The sequence below is a fragment of the Anolis carolinensis genome, chromosome 5 (assembly GCF_035594765.1).
Source record: "Anolis carolinensis isolate JA03-04 chromosome 5, rAnoCar3.1.pri, whole genome shotgun sequence".
Taxonomy (NCBI): domain Eukaryota; kingdom Metazoa; phylum Chordata; class Lepidosauria; order Squamata; family Dactyloidae; genus Anolis; species Anolis carolinensis.
The window spans coordinates 171,284,752-171,310,827 of record NC_085845.1 but is presented as its reverse complement, the minus strand read 5'-3'; the positions used below and the strand labels follow the sequence as shown (position 1 = coordinate 171,310,827).

General features: G+C 40.3%; 1 protein-coding gene across 5 annotated transcripts in view; it reads left to right on the top strand.

Moving 5' to 3' along the window:
- Window positions 1-26,076, top strand: part of cacna1i (calcium voltage-gated channel subunit alpha1 I) — a 372,048-nt gene that overhangs the window by 309,054 nt on the left and 36,918 nt on the right. For all 5 annotated transcript variants that reach the window (XM_062982915.1, XM_062982912.1, XM_062982914.1 and 2 more), the window contains 10 exons: window positions 2,791-3,210; window positions 4,531-4,631; window positions 5,763-5,886; window positions 7,910-7,978; window positions 9,526-9,710; window positions 12,042-12,168; window positions 14,471-14,596; window positions 18,367-18,456; window positions 23,044-23,236; window positions 24,985-25,136. In XM_062982915.1, coding sequence (XP_062838985.1) covers window positions 2,791-3,210; window positions 4,531-4,631; window positions 5,763-5,886; window positions 7,910-7,978; window positions 9,526-9,710; window positions 12,042-12,168; window positions 14,471-14,596; window positions 18,367-18,456; window positions 23,044-23,236; window positions 24,985-25,136 — 1,587 coding nt within the window. The remainder of the gene's footprint in view (window positions 1-2,790; window positions 3,211-4,530; window positions 4,632-5,762; window positions 5,887-7,909; window positions 7,979-9,525; window positions 9,711-12,041; window positions 12,169-14,470; window positions 14,597-18,366; window positions 18,457-23,043; window positions 23,237-24,984; window positions 25,137-26,076) is intronic.

Below are 26,076 nucleotides of genomic sequence, written 5' to 3'. Positions count from 1 at the left end.
GTGCTCACTGCTCTGCCCCTTGGGAGGCGCCTGTGCGCGTTGCTAGGTAGATAGCAAGCTACCTAGCAACACGCACAGGCGCTTCCCAAGGGGCAGAGCGGTGAGCACTCGGCTTAAGAAGCACCCCTGAGCGTTGTTAGGTAGCTTGTTATCTACCTAGCAACGCGCACGGGCGCCTCCCAAGAGTCAGGGCAGAAGCGCCCCTGCGCGTTGCTAGGTAGCTTGCTATCTACCTAGCAATGTGCACGGGGCACTTCCTTCAACTGGCTTGCTAGATAATAGGGCCTCCCTATTATCCGTCAGATCCAGTTATTCGACATTCGGCCCACCCATTTATGTCGAATAACCGGAACTCTACTGTATTATTATTATTATTATTATTATTATTATTATTATTATTATTATTATTATTATTATTAACAACATTGAGGCTGGGTGGCCATCTGTCAGGGATGCTTTGCTTGTGCTTTTGGTGCACAAAAGTAGAAGGGGGTTGGACTAAATAGCCCAACGGGTCTCTTCCAACCCTTTTTATTATTTTTATTATGATTATGATTAACATTGAGGCTGTATTTGTTCCCGTTTGGTTTTTTTTTACTTCAAAATAAGAGATGTGCAATGTGCATAGGAATTTGTTCATAGTTGTTGTTTTTTTCAACTATAGTCCGGCCCTCCAATGGTCTGAGGGACCGTGATCTGGCCCCCTGTTTAAAAGGTTTGGGGACCCCTGATGTAGGCAGTCTGAGACCCTGCAGATACTGTCAAACTACAGCATTCATCTTCCCTGACAATTATCCATAATGACTAGGGGCTGATGGGGGTTGTAGTCCAGGGACAACAGGAAGGGCACAGAATGTACACCCCTGATGAAGTTGAAGAAGAGAAACTCAGTTAAAATACTAACTTGGTCAAAGGTTCAATATGTGCTCTAAACACATGTTCACATGTTTGTTCAGTAAAGTATATGCCAGAGGCTTCTTGTAATGATAAAATTCCAGTGGGGGTGTCATAATTCATAAATTCTGTGGAGCAGAATTTCCATAGCAGTTTATAAATGGCATTTGAGTTCATGGTGCTTATACCTATTGTTCATTTCATATATATATATATATATGTATGTATATGAATGACAACCTAATGGAAACAAAGGAGAGTGTGAAGGACATTATAGTGGAGCAGTAGCCATAGAAGAATTGCACCACGAGTAACAGAGCCAAAGGGTGGAGTGGATTCTCTCACACTGTGTCTACTAGGCTAATAGAGCCATTGGTTGTTCCTCCTATTATTTCTATGATGGATCTGAGTGGGGAAAGCAGCAGAGTAAGGAAGACCCTTTCTAAGATTGATATTCTTCATAACAGCCTACAGCAGTTGATAGGCACAGTTAAAAGCAAACTCGGGGCATGTGATAAGAAGTAAGGACAATCTTTAATGTGGCTATCACTCAATTAAAAAAATTAATTTGCTTAATTATACAGATCACATAAAATCAGCATGAATAAAAGCAGTAGTTCTGTGTTTTACAAGTATATGTGTGTGTCATCATCTTAGAAGAAGAAATCACTGTTCTAGAAGTGTGCTTGCCGTCTTTAGTTTCCATGAATACTTGCAGTCAATTTCCTTTTTTTTTAAAGACATCAGCTACCTAGTTAATCAGGAACATTTTTTAGCTATCAAAATATTTTAATTGATTAATCTCTCAGACAGACAGATGACTTTGAAATTAAGGAAGCCTTGAATATTTCAGTTACTAGGTAGTAGTTTAGAGCAATTTTGATATGCAGATGCTCATTATGGCACTCTCCAGAACCAAGCCCCCAAGAAGAGTCCATTAATGTAGACAGCTACATTGGTTCTGTACCAGGAACAGGGATCCAAGCATTGTTGGACTGCAAATCATAGCAGGCCAGGCCAGTGTAGCCACTAGTCAAGAATCTTGGAACCTGGATGACTGCATAATTCTCACCTAGATCTACATCAAGAAATCAATTCTGGTAGTTTTTATCTCCACCCAGAATCTCTTATAAATTTGATTAATCTGGATTACCCATTCAGAACCAAACCACCACAATATTTTTCACATTAAAACAGAAATAGCATACAACAATAAACCGTATTACTGCTGGTTAAATCCATTACTGCCTTCCAGCTTCTGTGAGATGAGACACTAAGATCAGAGGTAATACAGTCGAGTCTCACTTATCCAACATAAACGGGCCGGCAGAATGTTGGATAAGCGAATATGTTGGATAATAAGGAGGCATTAAGGAAAAGCCTATTAAACATCAAATTAGGTTATGATTTTACAAATTAAGCACCAAAACATAATGTTAGACAACAAATTTGGCAGAAAAAGTAGTTCAATACGCAGTAATGCTATGTAGTAATTACTGTATTTATGAATTTAGCACCAAAACGATGTATTGAAAACATTGACTACAAAAATGCGTTAGATAATCCAGAATGTTGGATAAGCGAGTGTTGGATAAGTGAGACTCTACTGTAGATGTGTTTGAGGGGGATAGGAGGTAAACCCCTGCTAATCAAAAATTCTTGGCACTTGACCTCTTAAACACTGACTCCCTTATACTGCTATCATTAAAAAATATGCAATGTATATAAAATACTATTGAGCTTGCATTATTATTTTTTCAGTTACAAAATTCCAAGATGTGAAATTGGGTTTGAGAGAGGGATAATTTTAGATGTGACTCCTTGAATGAAAATGTGGACTCATCCAAGTTTCCTGTTTGGGTGGAGATTCTGAATCCTATCTTGGCTCTCTCACAGTCTAGCTCTCGCAGTACTCACTATGGAGCATGGAGTCGTACAGGGGGCTGGGGGAGTCGACGCTCCAGCTGGAATACTCTTGCACGGGGGCATAGCCTCAAACACAAGCCTCCTTCAGCTGAGCATGAGTCGCTCTTATCTGGAGATAGGCAGAGGACATTAGAGGGAGAACGAGAAGTACCAGTAAGAATTCATCACCATCGACGAACGCTCTCCTTGGATATCAAAGGCACTTCTGAACTAGTGGAGTTGGTGCCATCAACAGTGTCTTGTCATAGGCCATCACGGAAAACAGGTGTGACAACTGGGCCTACTGAGCATCAAGACTGCAATGGTAAAATGCCCAATATTGCTAAGGACATCTTTCCAGAAATGAACAATCGCAAGGACCATGGAGAAGATGAGGATGAGACAGACTATGTGAGTACTTGTTGTTTTCACTAAAGCAATATTAAAAGCTTGCAGAATTGATAACTATCACAGCAGATAAGAGGGTGAACTAGATCAAACCAGAACTTCTGCACAGCAATATGAAAGAGGGAATCATGAATTGAAAGTTCCTATGAAGTTACTTCCAAATAATATGTTTTTATGGAGTATTTTCACACTGTTTTGCAGAATGCCCAGGTCCTAGACTTAACAGGATTCCTGATTGCACTGAAAACCAGTTTAAAGTAGGGATAACAGAAGTTTTAGTGGGAATGCTCCTTTACTCACCAAATTCTTCTTTGCAGCCAATAAGAATGAGAAAACTATTAGAATGTCTACTGTTGGAAAATCTGCAATTCAACCCATGCACCATTACTTAGAAATATGTCTTGCTGTGTTTCCACCATTAGCTGCAATCTTTCATCTGATGAAATTGGGTAGGATATGACCTTGCCAAAATGGTGCAAGAAAGTGCTCATGTGTATTCAGTTCATAAATCATCTATGCTTTCTGCCAAATAAGCCAACTTTTCCCAAGTTTGTTTATAGAGCCAGCATGGTGTAGTGGTTTGTGTATTGGAGTAGGATCCCAGGAAACCAGGGTTCAAATCCTTGCTCATCCATGAAAACACACAGGGTAATATTGAGCAAGTCACATTCTCTCAATCTTAGAGAAGGCATTTTGAACAAAACTTGCCAAGAAAACACTGTGGTAGATTTTGCCTTCACATCAGCATTACTTGGAAATTATTTAAAAGCACAGAACAACACAGTTTGTTTATAACTCTCAAAACTTATGGCACACAGAATTCCAGTAGACTTGATGAAGAATGAAATGCCTGTAGCAGTAAGGTGCCATTGGGAAAGCTCATCTTCGGAAGACAGTGTTTTGTGTTGTTTTGGTAGCTGATGCCTGTCAATCATGCTAACACTGTGGCACAATCAGCAATGTTTTCAATCTAAGTCAGAATAGCAGTGCTGATTCTCCACTTTCTAGGAGGTAAATTAGCTCATTACTCCTGCTGGGTTGACTTTGATGACCTTGGAGTTTTTCTTCAGCCTTACAGATCAGAGTGGAACTTCTCTGGATATTCTGTGCATGCCCTCAGCATCCTACTGCTGCAGTTCAAGACATTTTGTTATCTTGCAAAGGGTGTGGTGGGTAGATAGTGAATGATCTATAAAGATAAGGGAGCAGTAATTGGAAAAATTCCCAGTTATTACTGTGCTAGCCATGAAGGAGGTGGAAGTCACGCTCATGGACAGAAGCCAAGAAGATGGCAGTTCTAATGTCCTGCTTCTGTTTTTGCAGAGCCTGTGTTTCCGTATCAGAAAGATGATAGAAGCCTACAAGCCAGACTGGTGCGAGTTGCGGGAGGATTGGTCCATCTATCTCTTCTCACCACAAAACAAGTAAAGATTCATTTACTTCTGGTTAGTTGGTAGTTAGGTAGATAGGTAGTATGAGGTCACCATGGTGGATCCCAATTATAAAATAAAGGGTCATAAGTTGCTTTTAATTCTACAAGCCCATTTTAAGTTCTGCGGGGGGGGGGGGGGCTTTCTCTCAGGGCCCTTCCAGACAGGCCCTTTATCCCAGGTTCTGATCCCAGGTTTTCTGCTTTACACTGGATTATATGAGTCTGCACTGCCAAATAATCTGAGATAAATAGAAAACCTTGGATCAGAGCCTGTCTTGAAGGGCCCTCAGTCCCACCACCTTTTCAGGTGCACTTGGTGGGAACTTGGAGAGAACCCTTCTCCCCCAGTTGGCCCCCTCTCTGTTCTCTTTTCACTGGCAGGTAAAGATATTTTTATTTAGGCAGACATTTGAATTGCAATTTTTAATTATCGAATTGCTGTGTGTGTGTTTGTGTGTGTGTGTGTGTGTAACTGATGTGCTGTTTTAATGTTTTCAACCTATATGCTATTTTATGTTTTAAAATTATATTTTAAGTGTTTTTAATTGTAAATATCATTTATAACAAAACCAATTATTTCATTTCTTCTTAACTTTTGTAATTTAATGTTAACCTTCATTCCTTGTAAATAATTGCAAGTCACCTTGGATCTTAGTTTGAGAGAATGGCAAGGTATAAATATAATCAATTGATCAACCAATCAATCACACAATGTGAAATTAATAGTAGGATGTAATCATTTTGACAGTGTTCGTTCTCTCTCTCTCTCTCTTTCTCTCTCTCTTTCTCTCTTTCCTTCTTTCCTTCGTTCCTGTTCTCCCCACTTCAAAATAGTTTCCCAGATCTACCATTTTGTATAACAATAAAAATAAGAGTTTGCCTTGTCAAATATGAAGTGTTTCCCATTTCAAAAATGGGAAGTTCTAAAATGTCGCCATGAACCAGAATTTGTTAAATTACTTGCACAACCTTTAAATAAAATCCTGAGAACTCAGAGACATGACATTTAATAGCTAACACAGGCAGTAATTTCTTTCATCTCCAGTCTCTTCAGAACTTTGACAATGTTCTTGTAGCTTATCAGAAACATGTATAGTGTAAAAACAAACTCTCTATCTTGCAGGTTTCGCATCCTCTGTCAAACTATCATTGCCCATAAGCTGTTTGATTATGTTGTGCTGTCCTTCATTTTCCTGAACTGCATCACCATTGCACTGGAGAGACCTCAGATTGAGCATGGGAGTACTGTGAGTAGTCTTACACCATGATCTGTTCCAATTTCTTGCTTCTTTACACCAGTCTGAAATAGTTCTAAGGGTGGATGTAAATGGTAAACTTTGTTAAACTACAGCACCATGATTCCATAGCACAGAACTATGGCAGTTAAAGTGATGTCAATCTAGATGTACCCTAAGAGACAACCATCAAAATAATCACATTCCCTGTACAGTAATGTGTGTTATGTATTTTATGGATTATTATAAGTTAGTGGAAAAAATCCATATAAAATGGATTTGAAAGGGCATGAAAAAACCAATTCTTCTTTGACAGAATTATTTGAACTGATATCTCCTTGCATGATGGGAAATTGTCTTCTTGCCCCGTGTCCTTCCATATTGAAGGCATAGGAGGAGTTGCAGTTGGAAAGGGAACTGGAGTACTTATGTAGGTAGTAGGTCAGAACTTAATTAGTGCAGATTTGTTTTGTGTGACCGAAGTAGAGACGGTGTGTTACAGATTAATTAGCTGACTTTTAGAAAGAATATTTCTGAACACATCTGTGGTTAAAATTATGATGCTTCTATTCTCTATTAGAAATTTATTTCTGATTCTTTTGCATGAAATATAAGAGCACATATTTGGTAAAATGCCTCAGACTCATATAAATGTAATATTTGACAGCATATCTAATCTACATGAAGAAAATGCTTCCCATCCAAAGCATCAAGATGCTACATTTTCCCCTTGCTAGATTAAATTCCAATTAATTTTTCTTTATTGCTATTCCATGTAAATGCAAAGCATCAGAATGTTCATAATAACCTCGCCCTGTACATGACAGCAGTGAAGAAGAAATTATGTACTACTATTTGCTCTTGGTATTATTGGAATTAGCTTTTAAATGTATAATTGGGAGAACGCAAACCAAAAGCTGTTTTCCCACTCCTGAGACAAGGCTTATGGTCTGCCACACATGAACCATGACTATGTAACAGAGGCAAAAAAAACCTTTGCCGTTAATATCAGTATTCCATATTTTCAAGTACATGGGAAGCTATTTATGTAAAGTAGGGTAACATACAATGAATCCAGTTTTAGTGCATACACAAAACTTCCCATTTACCGTAAGTGGACTGTGTGGCTAGAAGTCAGTCTAGTACCGTACGGGACCACCAGTTTTGCATGAAATTGAAGGAACATTTCTCAGTAATAGAACACATGTTTTGCAGACAGAAAGTCCCATAAATAGTCCCTGTTAAAACAGAAAGTGGCTGTAACATCTCAGCTTGACATACAGGACAGCTATTTTTGGTTAAGGTAGACAGAAGATTTTAGATGGACATGCCATCAGTCAGATTTATTATTTGTGGATTAGATTGACATGTTCTTTCTAAGAATCTCTAGGTTCTCTAGTGGGATTCTGTGATCACCTTTCAGCAGAAGGTGATCATAGAGTCATGCTGAAAGACCTCAAAATTTCTAGAGAAATGTTCTCTTAGGTAAAAATAAATAGCATTTTGTATGTATGGTTTTCACTTTCATGGGGGTCCTGTGCCCCTAAACCCAGCGAATGTAGAGAGCTGACTGTATTTATATGTTGCTATGAACAATTTCCCTTAACCTTGCTGTAAGCTGCCTTCTATCCCATTTTGGGAGACACCTCAAAGAGCCATATACTTGAATGAGCTGTGACCTCCATGAATCTGGAGTTTCTGTGTTATGTTCAGTGGTTTGATAGGCCACTGTTAGGATTTCCAAGCCATTTTTTTTTGTTTAAAAAAGAAGACAGCAGTCACTGAAATTGTTTTGCTCCATCTACATCCATTAGAAGTAGATTAGACCACTAGATTAGACTAAAAGACAGCCAATTAGGCTTTAAGGTGATGGATAGATTGATGCTTTTTGGCAAGTTCTCTAAAGAAGTTTAGATTGTCATTCACCCAGTTCTTAACATAAGTCTTGGTAGCCTTTGCCAAGCTTATAATTTAAATAATTTAAATTGCAAAATACTTGCCAGATATATTTTGAGGCTGCCTTTGATTGTTCCAGGAAAGAATCTTCCTCACGGTATCCAATTACATCTTCACAGCAATCTTTGTTGCTGAGATGACACTGAAGGTAAGTCATCCACTAAAAAAGTTTCTTTTCCTTGATAAAACTGAGTGAAAAAGAGGTGCCATCTTCACCAACAATTTCACTGAATTATGTTTCTCCTTTACTGAATTTCCCCTCTGATAGAAGCCATTCACATCCCTTTGTATATGCTTTGGTCGCAGACAGTGACACTAGCAATAGCCAGGTCTCATTAGCTATGTAGTTACTGTGATTTCATCACAGTTATTATGATTCTTGATTGGTTAGAATCACTTCAGACATAAAGTGGGGGTGCAAAGTGGGAATGGCACCCAGTTATAGCAGATAAGAGAAATGTTGTTGTTGTTGTTGTTGTTGTTGTTGTAGTGGTTGTTGTTGTTGTTTATACCCCACTTTAGGACTCAAAGCAGCTTGACATAAAAGCATTAGCACAGCATTTACAATATATAAATATAAAAGCAGAATTAAATATAAACAGTAGTGAAAGATTCACAGTTGAAACCATTCAAACATATTTGTTGCCTATTCAAAGCTAAAGCCACAGCACCCCCTGAATTGATATTAAAAATCTTCATCTTTAAAAGCCTTCCTGAATAGAAAGGTTTTAGCCTTCAGCATTCACATATTCTGCATACATGGATTCAACTATCCACAACTTGGGCCCCTTCCACACAGATGAATAAAATCCCACATTTTCTGCTTTGAACTGGAATATATGGCAGTGTGGACTCAGATAACACAGTTCAAAGTAGATATTGTGGGATTTTTTGCCTTGATATTCTGGCTGTGTGGAAGGGCCCCTGGAAAACTTTTTAAAAATCCAAACGGCAAATCTTGATTTTGCTATTTTGTATATGGGATACCATCTTCTTATGCTGATAGATATATAGAGGGAAAGAGAGGGGGAGAGAGTGGGGGACTTGAGCATTCATTCCACTGAAGATCCTGGAAACAAACTTCAGTCGATACCAAGGGCCCATTATAACAAAACTCTGTGAAGATGAAAGATGGAAATACTCATATTTCCAGGATGATTTCCAGGAAGTATTTATAACCTCGCCTGCAAAAATAAAAATGGCAAACGTACAGCATTGGCCTACTTCAAGTTTTTGCAGTTCTATTTTTTACATTTTCCTCCCACAAGTTGGCATTATTAAGAGTAGTGAAAATTAAAACAGTTTCATTTGCAAATCTTAGTAATGCAAAGCTCATAATTATCTCTGTGACTATAAAGGAATTTATAACATCCCTATGAAGAGACATGAGTGGGTACAAGAACTTTATCAGCCCCTGATGGCTACAGGCAACTTTAAAAAATTTCATTTCTAAAGAAGGAGCAGTCAGTGCCTCCAGGGTTTCATCTTCTATTCCCCAGAATTGATTTTATATGAATACTGTGATAACAGTGTGATCATCAGTTTTCCATCAGTCTCTTGCCAATTGTTAATGAGGATTCAGTGCCAAAATGAAATTGGAAAATCTTTGCACTGTGCTTCTGTAATGGTATAGACTTGCTCTTCCAGTTTGTCTATCTAATTCTCCATGCCCATTTATTCTCTCAACTCCTCTAGGTAGTCTCCCTTGGCCTATATTTTGGGGAGCAGGCCTATCTCCGCAGCAGTTGGAATATCCTTGATGGCTTCCTGGTGTTTGTATCCATCATTGATATTGTGGTTTCAGTTGCATCTGCTGGGGGAGCCAAGATTCTGGGGGTGCTGCGCGTTCTCCGACTACTCCGCACTTTGCGTCCCCTCAGGTGAGATCTAAGGAGTAATGTACCTCCTCTTCTCGTGCATTATTGTTTTATGCTTTGAAGTGTTTCTATCTAGGGCATTTCTAAGGTGATTCTTGCCAAGATTTGTTTAGAGAGAGGTTGCTATTACCTTCCTCTGAGCCAGCTATCCAATGACCTGCCCAAGGTTACCCAGTGAGTTTGCATGGTTGTATGATGATTTAAACCCTGGTCTCCAGAGTTGTAGTGCAACACTGAAACCACTGCGCAACTCTGACACCCCTCTCTTGCATGACAAGCCTAATTCTGAATTTTCATGGCTTGTCGTGTTTCTGCATTCCCACATATTGAGATTTAGGTAAGGCAATGAAAAGGTCAATTATAGTCAAATTAGAAATGAGCTCTTCCATGACTGGGCCTACTAACTGGGAAAGAACAAGGACGGGTGGGGTCATCTGAATTAAAATGTAGTGGCAAATTTGAGATTCACTGAACTGCTAAGGTAGCATTAGGAAAAGGCAGCTATGAAGAAATTAGATAAGATCTTCAGGTGCCAAGATAAAATATTGAATATCAAAGTCAGGATAAGCCATGCCATGCCATTTACACTTTCTGTCTGAACTTGAGAACTGGACAGGAAGAGAATCGTTTCATTTGAAGTCTGGATTAATGTTCTGCAAATATTATGGTCTGACAAAAAGACAAATAAATGGACCTGAGTACAAATTACACCTGAACACAGGAAGAGAATCATATCATTTGAAGTCTATTTTAGAGTTCTGCAAATATTATGGTCTGGCAAAAAGACAAATAAATGGGTTTGAGTGCAAATTACCCCTGAGCTCTCATTAGAAGCCAGAGTGACCAAACTGAGGATATTGTGCTTTGGACATATTGTAAGACCACATGACTGGCTGGAAAAGGAAGACATTACAGATGAATTGACTCAGTCAAGGAAGCCATGACCCTGAGTTTGCAAGACCTGAGTGCTGGGCTCTTAATGACTGAGGCTTTTGAGATCTCTCTTTCATAGGATCATTGTAAATCAAATGTGACTTGTTTGCTCTTGCTGAACAAATTAGAGAGGTAAGCAAGCAAGCTGATTAGTTTATTAAGAACTAGCCAATGAATCAGTTTCAAGCATTCCTCACCATTGGTTATCCTGCCATGGATGTTGAGAGCTACAGTCCAGCAACATCTGGATGACTAAATAACACATACACACACACACTATTTAGATGCATGATGGGCTGGAACGGAAGCTATGTAAGTTCCTTGAAATATGCCATGTTGAGTTGCTTCACACATGCCCATTTTCCTAGAATCATAGAATCATAGAATAGTAGAGTTGGAAGAGACCTCATGCGCCATCTAGTCCAACCCCCCGCTACGAAGCAGGAAATCGCATTCAAAGCACCCCCGACAGATGGCCAACCAGCCTCTGCTTAAAAGCCTCCAAAGAAGGAGCCTCCACCACAGTCCGGGGGGGGGGGGGGGAAGAGTTCCACTGTCGAACAGCCCTTACAGTGAGGAAGTTCTTTCTGATGTTCAGGTGGAATCTCCTTTCCTGTAGTTTGAAGCCATTGTTCCGTGTCCTAGTCTGCAGGGCAGCAGAAAATAAGCTTGCTCCCTCCTCCCTATGACTTCCCCTCACATATTTGTACATGGCTATCATGTTTCCTCTCAGCCTTCTCTTCTGCAGGCGAAACATGCCCAGCTCTTTAAGCCGCTCCTCATAGGGCTTGTTCTCCAAACCCTTAATCATTTTAGTCGCCCTCTTCCGGACGCTTTCCAGCTTGTCAACATCTCCCTTCAACTGCGGTGCCTAAAATTGGACACAGTATTCCAGGTGTGGTCTGACCAAGGCAGAGTAGAGGGGTAGCATGACTTCCCTGGATCTAGACGCTATTCCCCTATTGATGCAGGCCAGAATCCCATTTGCTTTTTAAACTGCTGCATCACATTGTAGGCTCATGTTTAACTTGTTGTCCACGAGGACTCCAAGGTCTTTTTCGCACACACTGCTGTCAAGCCAGTATATTCCTACTTGAATATAATTATAAATCGGACATAACCTAATAAACTTATATATTTCAATTTTACCACATGCACACTTCCCACCAGACAAAACCTCATACATATGTGGCAAAACAATCAAATGTCCATACATCTGACAAGCATCTGGTTGAACATAGTTTCCTACATAGGAATGATATCCTTCTAGGAAATGTGACATGTTGCAATAGCTTTAAGCAGCAGCTGCCTCATATGTCTTTGGGGACTTCTTAATAAATAGACAGAAACAAACATTTCGGTATTCCTTCTGGCTGCCCCTCACAGTCCTGTTTTTTCCAGGGTCATCAGCCGTGCTCCAGGCCTGAAGCTGGTGGTTGAGACGCTGATTTCATCACTCAAGCCCATTGGAAACATTGTTCTCATTTGCTGTGCTTTCTTCATCATCTTTGGCATTCTTGGAGTGCAGGTATTGTCATTGCTATGTCTTAGTTTATGCGTAAGAGCAGTTGAGAAAACATATCCTCATGCTCATAGCCATGAACCCTTTTCCTGTTATCACAGACCAGAATAAATCATGGGAGATATATCAAGAGAAGGCAGCAAAAGTGTTACCTCCTACAAAATTATCTCCTTGGCATCAGTTCAGGGCTGTCTTGATTCTGAGTCAAGTCCCTTGCTGTAGTCAAACACGGGGTTTCCAGGTGGATTCCTGCTATACTGTTCTACCAGGCAAAATTATACAGCATCCCCTCCTTCACCCAGCCCCAAGCTCATCTTTTAGCTGTGCATTCTTCTGCAACACAACCATTTATTAGCCAGCCAGTAGAGCGTCAAGTGATGGAGTGATGATACAGAAGCATCCAGATATATTCCTGTTTAACTGGGCACACAGTATGGAAGGACAATATTAATGCTGTGAATCCATCTATAGGAACATGGTTGAATGCTTCTCTACTACAGCCCCAACTCTCCATCAATGAGCAGGAAGGACATGTCTCTACCTGGCAGAATCTGAAGCAATTCAAAATAACAATAAGAGAAGGCTTGGAATTGGAACTGCATTAAGATTCAGCAGGATCATAAAACCCATTGCTGTAATAATAGGCTAATGGCTGGTCAGAATGACACTGCCTGAAACAACGAACAGAGCACTTACCTGTTTTAGCTACATTTAATCTCCTTAGTCCCTGACTTTCCCCTATCTTGAAAGTACTGAATCCACCCACAACTGTTTGAAGAGAAAGAAAAAGTGTTATTCTCGTAATCTCTTTATTTTAGGCTTCTCTGCAAGAGTGGGTAGTGCTTCTGTCATGGTGAGGAATGTGCTATACTCTGTCTGTAGATAGCCAGTTTTGGGGACGGCAGCTTCACAGTTTATAGGAAGTGGTGCAAAGCAGATGTGCTTCCTGTAACATGTGAAATCACCCTGATCTTTTACAAATGCACAATCCAGTCCTTGCCACTTCAGAAAAGGAGTTTTTTTTAAAAAAAAAAAAAACCTTGCAGAATAAATTTATTTTGAAATACATAAGCAGTAGGACTTGTTTTGCTAATGCTTTACTCTTCAAAATAATATTTCTGTCTTTAGAACAACCATAACTATTTGGGCACTTACTGAATCAGGGGTCCTCCAACTTTTTAAACAGGGGGCCAGTTCACTGTCCCTCAGACCGTTGGAAGGCCGGACTATAGCTTTAAAAAACTATGAACAAATTCCTATGTTTACTGCACATATCTTATTTTGAAGTTTAAAAAAGCAAAATGGAAACAAATAGAGCCTCAATGTTAATAATAATCATAATAAAAATAATAAAGAGGATTGGAAGAAACTCTTTGAGCCACCTAGTCCAACCCCCTTCTGCTTTTGTGCACCAAAACGTAATCAAAGCACCCCTGACAGATGGCCACCCAGCCTCAATGTTAATAATAGTATAATTATAATCATAATCACAATAAAAATAATAAAGAGGGTTGGAAGAGACCTCTTCTGCCTTTGTGCACCAAAACATAATCAAAGCACCCCTGACAGTCACCCAATAATTTCCTGCAGCAGCAGGAAAGATGCGCGAGAGGCGGAGGGGAAGGGGGGGAGCCTCGCCATCATGAGAACAAACTCATAGGACAGGCAGTGGCAGCAAAAACACCCAGAGGGCAGGATAAATGTTTTTTGCAGGCCACATGTGGCCTGCGGGTCATATTTTGGGGACACCTGTACTAAATCTAGGCTGGCTTGAGGAAAAGAACTACTAGAATGAATACTCATTCATTTCCAATAAATGTCAGAATCATCAGTCATAATGGACCCAAGTCAATATTGGTCTCAGTGAATTTGAAGTCTTCTAATAGGGGTGTAAATCTTTGCTAATTTTAATCTTGATGGAAGCAATGAGCAATTTTAGCAATTTCTTTCCCACTGTGAAAAAGTCTTCAAAAGCTGTTTTTGAAGACTATTTATAATTCAGAATTCAATATGTGCCAAAAATGTGTTCATTTCTGTTTTCCACAGAGAATATTATTTTCTGCACAAAAATATAATTTTTCAGCATAAAATATTAGTTTCTGCACAGAATTTTCTAAGATAATGAGTGAACATCTTACACAGAATAATTCAAAAACTGTGAAGATTCTTGTCAGTCCAGGTTTTTTCTCCCAGCATTTGAGCTATTTTTCAGATATTCTTTCCATTCCTATCCCATAACCAATTACAAGGATGTCATCATCACATCTGTTTATACTGGCAAACTCTGACAGATTGCTTCCTTTTGCAGCTCTTCAAGGGAAAGTTCTACCATTGTCTGGGGGTGGACATCCGAAATATCACCAACAGGTCTGACTGTATGGCTGCCAATTACAAATGGGTGCATCACAAATACAATTTCGACAATCTGGGCCAGGTAAATGTGGACCATTGTCACACGATCTTTGGAGTACCGGTAACACTGTGGTCAGAGCTTCCCTTCAGAAATGCATTTAGTTACCTTATTTAAAGTAGATATGATTTACTGAGGCAGAAAGGCACAAGCCAGGCAATATTAATCTCTTCTAAATCTCGTTAGTTTTAGTAAAAGAGATTATTTATCTCTTTGTCTGGAGCACTTGCAGTGACTACACACACACATCCATACATAGAGCAAGAGAGAGCAGTAATTTGTATACTGCTCTTATGCCATGTTTACTTCAGCAGAAAATTGATAGGAGTAAAATCAATGCAGGACTCCTTCCAAATGGGGAAATGAGGAAACTTTGGCATTTATTTCTCTGAATTAAAAATGGGGTATAGATATCCAAACAAGATGTCTGCTGTCCTGAACTATTTTCTGTCAATTTTCAGAACTAGCTATAACATTTTATTCCCAACCTTAAATGGGTTTATTTTTAATTCTCAGACATGGCCAAACACCACAATTCCTCTCTTTTTCTTCTTGATTTTTTAAAAAATGTAAATGAATAAACTATAGTATAGCAGTAAAATGGTAATTGGGCACTATAAATCTACAACTCTGAAAAAATTAAAATTCAGAAAGGGAACATTTGTCCTTTAGATCTTAGGCCCTCCTCAGCAAACCATGGAAATTCAAGAAATTACTATAAGCAGAAGAATGGAACGCATGAATGCATAGGTAACAACCTGTCAGGACCCAGGCTGCAGAGCACCAATAACCATACACAGAGGCCAGAATCTATCTAATATCTTTATTGAGGAAATATATAAAGTTAATAAAAGCAAGTGTAGGAAATAGTTCAAAAGTAGACCTTTCAGGAAAGGTCAAAATTAGTCCAAGGAAACAATGTCCAATATGAAATATTAAGGTCCAAAGTTGTAATCCAATAACCGAAACACTCACTTTGCCAAGCAAAGTGAGGGGAGATGACAAGGTCCTTTAGTCCATGGAGTTTAATGCAAGGCTAGGAAGCAAACTAGATTCTTGGTAAACAAGGCTTGATTCAAGGCAACAAGAGGCGAGGAGCAAGAACAGGGTCCGTGGCGAGGGTCCGTGGCGAGGTCCGGGGAACAAGGCAGGGCTGGAGACGAGAGCAAGGTCCTGGAAACTGGAGTAGCGTAGTCCACACACAATCTACTCCCGAAGCTGACGAATTGACTCCGCAAGGAATCCTTGTGGCCAAGCATCTATATAGGATCTTGTTTTCCCGCCAAAGCAGACTTTCTCTGGGGAACAAGAACCGAAACCTAAACTGTCCAGATGCAGGACTCCTTAAACTTTCCCAAGGGAACCAGACTTAATCATCTAATTGCCTGGCAGCTATTCGGGCGCTTCGGCGAGTCGCCTCCCGCGCGTGTCTATCTTGATTATAATAAAGGCGGCGAGAAAATGGGGGAGATTTCTCCTCAAGGCTTGTTTGTGTGACTTCTTGTGGGCAAACATCCTGCAGCTGCAAGGGCTCCAATTCTGGCAGAAACGGTGGGAAACCCAAGTTTTCCTCTTCATCTGTCACAACAGTACTAGGAACGGGACTACATGGCCCATAAGTCATCACACAACCACTGCTAAAACCTATTGGGACCCTTCCCTAGAGCTGCTTGTAAGAGTCCATAGTAAAACTAGGGGAAAATCTAGTTTTAAGACCACAAGTAATGCTGCAATTAAAACTGTACAACACTTTTAATACATATTTGTGTACCTTGTTGAATATAGTGGGACATAAAGCATCTCACTTTAACTCACATCATGCCAAAATGTTTTAGGTCACATGTCACATTCAGAAAAGACAAAGAGGTATGTGCAATGTGCCATTAAAATGTACTAACAGCATATTTTGAAGTTTATAACTCTATTTATATAGTTGAGCTCACTATTCTAAACATGAAGAATAGGGAAGCAGGACTCTGGTGACCTATGCTACTCCTGGTCTCAGTGTTATTCATTAGCAGCTACAGCAGCCTTTATTAATCTGACATCCTTACAACTCTCATCATCCCCATCTACCATGGCCAAGCTGCTTGGAGATGATGGGCGATGTAGTCCAGCATACTGAAAGGGGACATCAACTTGAAGAAAGCTAGTCTACAGGTTTGTGCGGAATTGCTAGTGTGTGCATAGGCATCTTGATTGGATCTGGCTTCCTGAACCAGCTGTGTGGCTCCACAGGTTTACTGAAGGTTGTCCTCCTGTTACATAAAAAGGGCAATGACTTTTATATTGGATGTTGTATGCAGGGCCGGTCGGAGATAAATTTAAATATTAAGCGGGGGCGCTGAAAAGCGCCCCCCGCCGGCCCCGCCTCCTGCGCCCTGGCCCTGCCTCCCAACCAGCGTGCCCTGGCCCCGCCTCCCGCGCTGCGTGGGAGGCGGGGCCAGGGCACGCTGGGTGGAAGGCGGGGCCAGGGTAGGCCCCGCCTCCCATGCTATTCGCCCTGGCCCCGCCTCCCACGCAGCGTGGGAGGCGCGGCCAGGGTTGGAAAGAGGGAGGCTTCGCCGCCCGGGGAGGGGAGGAGGGATCGCCTCCTCCCCTCCCCGGGCGGCGAAAGAAGCAGGCTTCGCCGCCCGGGGAGGGGAGGAGGGATCGCCTCCTCCCCTCCCCGGGCGGCGAAAGAAGCAGGCCTCTTTCGCCGCCCGGGGAGGGAAGGAGGCGATCCCTCCTCCCCTCCCCGGGCGCCGAAAGAGGGAGCCACAAGGCCAGGGCGCACTGGTCGGGCGGCGGGGCACCGTCAGAGCGGTGCCCCGCCTCCCTCCCAGCCTGACGGCGCCCCCCGGGACCTGCGCCCGAGGCGGCGGCGTCACTGGCCTTTATGGTGGGGCCGGCCCTGGTTGTATGCTATCTTGAGAATAGTGATGGAAGGATTAACACAATCAACTTAAGTGGAAAATAGCTGTTCACCAGGCACAAATAAAGAAAGACCAAAAAATAAAATATAAGAAAGATGAGAATTGAAGTGTTGAACCTGCAGTAAAAGTTGTATGCTAAAGCTGGACATTAGGAAACTCCCATTTTTCAAAATAACTAATGGGAAATGGAAATGGTTGCCAAGGGAAACCACTAAGTCTCAATCTCTAGAGGCTTTTAAGAAAGTAAACTGAATGAGTGTTCACATGGGATGCTTTACATTTCTGATTAAATTATTACCTTGTTTTCATTCACGGGCAAATCAATTGAAATTCACTGTCTACTCTGTATGTATATGTAATGGATTCTGCACAATCCTCCCATGTTCTCATGCCACAGTTGGTAGAGTGGGGCCTTAAAGCCTCTTTGAATCTTCTTCAAATAGTTCATTTTTGCACATAACATGAAATGAAAGAACAAGAATTGACAGAGAAATATAGAGAAGCAGTAATAAAGGGAGGTAGTTTTTTTTAAAAAAGATATAAATCAGGTGCTGTCCTTTGGATTGATGGCCTTGCAGTATTTTAGCAGAGCAAGGTGGTGTTTATCACAGTGGACTGTTTTGGAATCCATTAGTCTGACTGAGATGATCTGGTATTTCCTTGGGGAAGAACTTCAGCTAGCTGGCATTTCTTCCTTCTTCTCATATCTCTCACATACAGATTCTTTGCCCTTTCTTAGTAGCTCTTCCTGGTCAGTTTAAACAGGATGGTGGAACAGAGCATGGAAGGTTTCTCATTTAAAAAAATGTGTAAATCAATTGTGTACCTACCAATCAAAATTCCACCTAAAATGACCAAACATGCCTTCATGTGTTTCAGGCATTGATGTCGCTCTTTGTTCTGGCTTCCAAAGATGGCTGGGTCAACATTATGTACAACGGTCTGGATGCTGTGGCTGTTGACCAGCAGGTATAGAAGCTCCTTCTCAATGATCATTCTTATATCTTTAAAATGAATTGTTAAATGGCCTGAAGGAACCATGTCTGGTGGCTGGGGTTTATTTTGTGAGGCCCTTCCCTACATGATGAAAAGTTTTAGCCAGAATCTTACATGGTGTAGATACAGTTGGCTTTCTACATTTGAGGGTTTAACTTTGGCAGATTGGATCATTCACAGATTTTATTAATACATTGCCTATTTTCCAACCATCAGGAAACACAGTATATATGGCATTTTTCAAATACTTATTTTTAAGTACCGTATATACTCGAGTATGAGCTGACTCTTTCAGCCTTTTTTAAGGGCTGAAAAAGTGAGGGTCCTGGTTGGCTTATATTTGGGACACTTTATACTCTAGTATATTGGCAATCAGAGTTGGACAGACTTATCTTAAATTATAGTTTTATGTAAATATTCAAAAACATTTAACCTACTGATGCCTCAATTAATGTAATTGTATTGGTATATATATTTATTTTTGTAATTTACCAGTAGCTGCTGCATTTCCTACCCTCTTCTTATACTCGAGTCAATAAGTTTTCCCAATTTTTGTGGTAAAATTAGGTGCCTTGGCTTATATTTGGGTCTAGATCCAGGGAAGTCATGCTCCCCCTCTATTCTGCCTTGGTCAGACCACACCTGGAATACTGTGTCCAATTTTGGGCACCGCAGATGAAGGGAGATGTTGACAAGCTGGAAAGCGTCCAGAGGAGGGTGACTAAAATGATTAAGGGTCTGGAGAACAAGCCCTATGAGGAGAGGCTTAAAGAGCTGGGCATGTTTAGCCTGCAGAAAGAGAAGGCTGAGAGGAGACATGATAGCCATGTACAAATACGTGAGGGGAAGTCATAGGGAGGAGGGAGCAAGCTTATTTTCTGCTGCCCTGCAGACTAGGACGCGGAACAATGGCTTCAAACTACAGGAAAGGAGATTCCACCTGAACATCAGGAAGAACTTCCTCACTGTGAGGGCTGTTCGGCAGTGGAACTCTCTCCCCCAGACTGTGGTGGAGGCTCCTTCTTTGGAAGCTTTTAAGCAGAGGCTGGATGGCCATCTGTCGGGGGTGCTTTGAATGCGATTTCCTGCTTCTTGGCGGGGGGTTGGACTGGATGGCCCATGAGGTCTCTTCCAACACTACTATTCTATGATTCTATGATTCTATGGGTCAGCTTATACTCAAGTATATATGGTATCCTTGCCATCCCTACTGTCCTCCTCCTCCTCCTCCTCCTTCTCTCTCTCTCTCTCTCTCTCTCTCTCTCTCTCTCTCTCTTTCTTTCTGTCTTTCTTTCTTTCTTTCTTTCTTTCTTTCTTTCTTTCTTTCTTTCCTATTCCATCCCTCTCCCCTCATGGGACACAAGGTGAATTTCCTCTCTTACTCAAAACCTGCCATTTGTAACAATAACAGCACCATCTGTTTCAGCCAAAAGCGAATAGCATCCACTGGGAAACTATGAAGACTCTCAAAACTCAGAATGTTTTCTCCCTTACTGACTACACTGCATCTCTGCAATCTGTTTGGTTGCTACCCTACACATCAGCACAGCAGAATGCCAATACATGGTGCTAAAGATATAATAATATATACCACACACATAAACAAGAGTAATGAAAAATATTGATTAAGACCAGAACTATACGGAGGAAGGTTAAACTATTTTTGTGGACTTAGGCTGTTATAGAGCCATTGGGCCACACTAAGGAAAAAAAAACTCTATTGTAATAAATTTTAGTATACACTATTGGTCATTTAAAGTAAACCTCTCTCTATGTGTCTTCAAGGCCCCTGCCAAGGGTGACCCCATGAATTTCACTGATTTTCTTAGACAAGAAATACTGAGAATATTTTTTAAATGTGCTGATGATCATCTCCTCCTTATTTACCCCATAATACCTTTGCACTAGTACTGCATGTCCTTTAGGCACAATGGCATGCTCTTCTGATTCATAATCACTTGCTGTAATTTCCCCCACCAGCAGGGTTTTTCATTGCTGGCAGCTAAAATCTGCTGCTGTTCCTGTTCGCTTTAATAATGCAAGATCACTTCCTAATGCAAATGGCAATCGCACAGGACCAAACAGAGCTGATGATGTATTGCTCCCATGCTGTGATCTCTACTTGTTCTCTCGATAACGCATAATGGTTTCATCTGGTCTCGTCAGTCTGTTGGAGAGAACCATTTCTTGTGTACCCTTATAATGACTTATAAGGATGTCCAGAATATGAGAACAGTTTTTAATAGGAAAAATAAGTGGGCAGTGAGCTATGTAAAGGCACATTATCAACTTGAAGAATTATGAGTGTGACTAAAAAGAGATGCATGTGTGTCCAGAAGACATCCCATTCTGTGAGCTTTAAACTGTGCTGTTCTCGGTTGTGAGAAATTGAGCTTCAGGACATCAGTCCTCAAGCATTGTTCATCAATCAGCCTGTGATGGTTTGAACCTGGAAAAGGGCAAGCCAATTACATCCCAACATAGAACAACGCATGTACTGTAGTTAGGAATGCACGAATGCTCCACAGCTCAATCTGGAAAGATTCCAGCTTTTGTGAGCACCTCTGTTCAAATGTCTCCATCATCTCTTAACTGTGGTTGCTATATGGACAGTAGTTACAGGGTTATCACAATAATTTGTTGATTGTGAGATCTTTAGAGGCAACATGGTGCAGGAATGCTCCCGTTGGCTTAAAAAAAAAAGATTCCCCTACTCTATAATGCCCCCATATTCTCACTAACCTTATATCCCTACCCTTTCATGAGCTCTACATTTCCCCCTTACAATTTAGATACACGTCTCCATGATGTTTGCTAAAAGTTCTGGCAAATGTATGAGTTTCTCTTCCTATCTGCCAGCAAGCCTTCTTCGTTCTTCTAACACATAGGATAAGTTCTCAGGATATTAGCATGAATTACTGTACCATGAATTAAATATAACCACACACACCCTCCAAAAAAATCAGTTTTGTTGTTCTTTTAAAAATAATATGTTTTGTTGTTTGGTTTGCTTGTTTGTTGAATGTATATCCTGCTTTTCTCCCAGGATGGGAGCTGTAGTTTTATTTACCACACAGAAGCGATTTTTGACCCCTCATGCAGGAAATTTGCCACATTCAGAACTTCAAAATTCTTCCCCTTTGTTCCATATTATGTGCCTGTAATATCCCTGAACTAATTTATGATATTTAATTGTCCTTTTGCCAGATAATGCCTGATAATGGTGATTGAATATTAATTCCTTGTGTATACATTGCTAAATGAGTTCTTTAGAGAATTATTGTAATTATCCCTCACTTCTCTAAAACTGTAATTATTATTCCTGTATCCCAGCTACCAAGATTAGTATTCATGGCAATCTAAATATGAATGCCACCCCACACACAGTCATAGACTGAACATCTTGATTGGATGGACACTATGTTGAAGAGTTTAGAAAGCTCAGGCACTCGATTCCTGTGTTTTTCAAACACTGAGGTTATAATTTGAGAGAAAAATCACCCAATTTCTTGTATATCTGACAACCTTTGGAATTTTGACTGGGGCAAAAGGAAACAAGAATAGGTGGACTAATTAGTTTTATTTCTCACAGTACTTTAACACAAATTGTTCATTAATACAACATCCTGAACAACATGGCAGTATTATCATCCCTATATTACAGGTGGCTATGGAGCTGAGAAAGAAGCAAAATGGCTTTTCCTGTAGCCTCTTGTTGAACTAGGAAATTCTCTCAGCTCAATATTTGCATAAGCTTTTAATCATTATCCTCTTGTGGCTCTTGAATTGTTTTTGTATTCATTAAAAAACTATGACAAAAAGATACATGTGACTAATTAAAGTACTCTTGTAGTGAAAAAAGAAGAGAAGTTGTAGACTGGGAAGAACTACCTTGAAAGACCTTCCCCAGTGAGACATCAATATGTTTCTCAGATACTCGGCTGGAGGGAAGATTTAAGCTGCCCTGTTTCTGTGAAAGTTCACAGGTCTTCATTTGTCATAAGCAGAAGACACAGGAATCAAATTGTGAACCTGATGTGAAAGAAACACTGAGGCTGCCTCTACACTCTAATGCAGTTTGACACCACTTTAATTGCCATGGCTCAATGTTAAGAAATCATGGGAGTTGTATTTTTATAAGGTGTTTAGTCTTCTATGCCAAAGAATGCTGGTGCCTTATCAAACTACAAATCCCAGGATTCTATAACACCGAAGCAGGGCAGTTGAAGTGCTGTCAAACTGTATTAATTCTACAATGTAGATGCATAAAAAATGATTCCACAAATCTGTAGAATAAAGCCTCTTTATGTATGTGCTGAAACCTGTTGTTCTTTCAGTTATCAATCACAAATTCCTGGTTAATTTGTGAAATAAAATCCTTCTAAAAAGACATTCTGAGGCTCATCTTCTGCTCTACTGCAGCTCCATTTGTTGCCATGATCATAAATCCAAATTACCTTATAACCCCCAAAAATAAGATGTTATTTTGGTCTTTACCTTGCCATCACTCTTTTTATCATACTAATCACCTTTTTTTTCTTTTTCAAAAAAAAAATCCAGCCAGTGACCAACAACAATCCTTGGATGCTCCTTTACTTCATTTCTTTCTTGCTCATCGTCAGCTTCTTCGTGCTCAACATGTTTGTGGGGGTTGTAGTAGAGAACTTTCACAAATGCCGTCAGCATCAAGAGGCAGAGGAAGCTCGGCGGCGTGAGGAGAAACGCCTGAGGCGCCTGGAGAAGAAGCGCAGGAGTAAGGAACACCCCCTCAATGTTTGGTTGGCTTGGAGCTTAGGATGTCTGAGAAAATGTTTGAGAACAACTATCACCTCTTCTTTCTTCCTCTCCGCACACAACTGCTCAGGTTTGAGCAGAATCATCACTGAGGAAGTGCAACCAAAAGCTTTACTCAGTTTGTAGCCAATTTTCATCCCTGAACTCCAAAAAAATATGCTAGTTGCTTTTCAAATATTTACAGGCCATTTTCTAAATAACGGTAATATTAGCAACTGCCATGTTTCTCATTAAATGGAGCCATATGAAAAAGAAACAAAGAAAGGAAAAAAAGATTTCAGTATTACACCAGACCTTGGAGTTTCTGTAACAGTTTCAGGATGCCTCTTCAAATGAAGTTTTGGTGTTCCTCAGATTTTTAAGTGTGTATGGATGTGTGTGTTTATGTGTGTTAACAATAAGAGAAACATCAAGGATGCATTCACATTGCATAGTTATATCGGTTGAATTTCCCTTATGAGAAATTTCAAAATCTGAAATACTGGAAGGTCCAAAATTGTCCACAATTAAGTAGTGACATCTTTGCTTTCTGGTGTTTTAATTTATACAAGCTTTTTTTCATGCACAATATTATTAAAAGATTGTAGAAAATTACCTTCAGGCCATGTATATATGAAACAAATAATTTTGTGTTAGACTTGGACCCCGCCTCAAAGATACTTCATTATGTCTCTACATGCAAACACAAGTATTCCAAAAAAATTAAAAAATCTAAAATAGAATAGAAATAGTTCCAAGTATTTGAGATAAGAGATACTCAACCTGTAATAACTTGTTTCTTTAACTGTCATGGCTCCAACCTATTTGTAGTCTGACTAAGCTCTTAAAATTTCCAACATAGAGTTCTACTGCTGTAGTTCAAGGGAGTGCACTAGAGAGTTCTAGATAACTCACAAGCAAATGAAATGTCCTGGGATTCCATTGGATAGGGCCATGGCAGTTACAGTGATACCAAACTACAAATAATGATGCAGTGTATAAAGCCTCCAATTATTGGACCTATACCATTAACTGAGCCCATTATTCCCTCACTTATCCCCCACCCTTTTCTCTTTAAAGCCCCTCTTCAATGTGATTCCTTCCAGAAACCAAGGGGTCATCTTCTATTTCCTTCAGATTTTTCTCTTCTGGTCAGGCCTGCTATCTATGATCATTTGTGTGTTCAGCCGTGGTGGCGCAATGGGTTAAACCCTTGTGCTGGCTGAACTGCTGACCTGAAGGTTTGGGTTACTGACCTGAAGGTTGCCGGTTCGAATCCGCAAGATGGGATGAGTTCCCATCTGTCAGCTCTAGCTTGTGGGGACATGAGAGAAGCCTCCCACCAGGATGGTAACACATCCGGGCATCCCCTGGGCAATGTCTCTGTAGACAGCCAATTCTCTCACACCAGAAGCAACTTGCAGTATGTTCTCAAGTCACTTCTGACACAATTTTTAAAAATTGTATATTTAATTTGTTGGGGCGTGTAATGCTGGTTTAGTATAATTTCCACAAACATGAGATTAATTGATATTTTCTTTCACTCTCTACTCTTTTCTTCTTTTATATCTGTGTTTTTCTTTCCTTGTATTTCTTTTTAATTACTTCTTTTACTATGCTGTTCCAATACTATTTTTGCTTTGGCTCACTTTTCTTTTGCCTTGTCTCATAATCCTTCCTCTTCCCCATTCCTTTCTTTTCCTTCCCTTCCCTGGCCTCCCATTGAAGAGGCCCAGCGTTTGCCATATTATGCCACCTATTGCTCTGTCCGCCTTCTCATCCATTCGGTCTGCACTAGCCATTATTTGGATATCTTCATCACCTTCATCATTTGCCTCAATGTTGTCACCATGTCCCTGGAGCACTACAACCAGCCAATGGTAAGTGAGTTCAAGGGGGGTAAATCCTCCCATTTTGCCTTTTTTTCCTTTCCTTTGCAAAATAAAGAATTTCCTCTTACCAAAGAAATAAATACATTACTGATAACAAAACGGTCTGGGGAGCCAATGTGGCCTGTAGGTGTCAGCATGATAGAGCTGGTTGGATGTTGGATGAGGACTCAGGGAGACCAGAGTTCAAATCCCTTCTCAGCCACATTCTTGCAGAAAAAAACTATGTCAACCTCTCTCTCAATAAATATTGCCAAGAAATCCCTAGGTCAGGGTTACCATAAATTGGAGTCATGGTTGAAGGCATATAATAGCAACACAACTAAATTAAAAAGCAGACCTGTCCAATGTGAATTGTTGAGAGAGGCTGGTCATGAAGCAAAGGACCCTTTTTTAATTCTTTCATGACCATGATCTTACGTTCTCTCATTTAATACTTTACAATAGAGTCAGGGTAGGAATCGTGTGACACATGGCTATATGCAGCAAAAGTAGAGCTGTGTACCTCCTTCTAGCCTTTCTTCCAAAAATTTTGAATTTGGTAAAACTGAGAATCAGGCCTTCAAGAGTCACAATTGTCCATTTAGTCGCTGTTCCTCATATTTGAAAATGTCCAAACCAGCAAATGTTGTGGGAAATGGAAGTGACAAAATCATCACTTCTAGTCTTGGGGAAATGCGGAGAGAGAGATGCAATCCACAGAGATTGGAACAGTATGTACTTCTATACCAGATTACACTAGAGGTATAATCTATGAAGAGTAGAAACATTTATGCAGGTTGTGTTTTAATACAAGCTTGTCTGAGACAATTCAAACTGAAACATGGTTATAATTTAATATTTCTATTTTCCCAGATTTGCGTATGTAGTTATCCAAACAAAACCACAATACAAAATGTGCATATTAGCAGAAAGAGTGTGTTTATGTTAG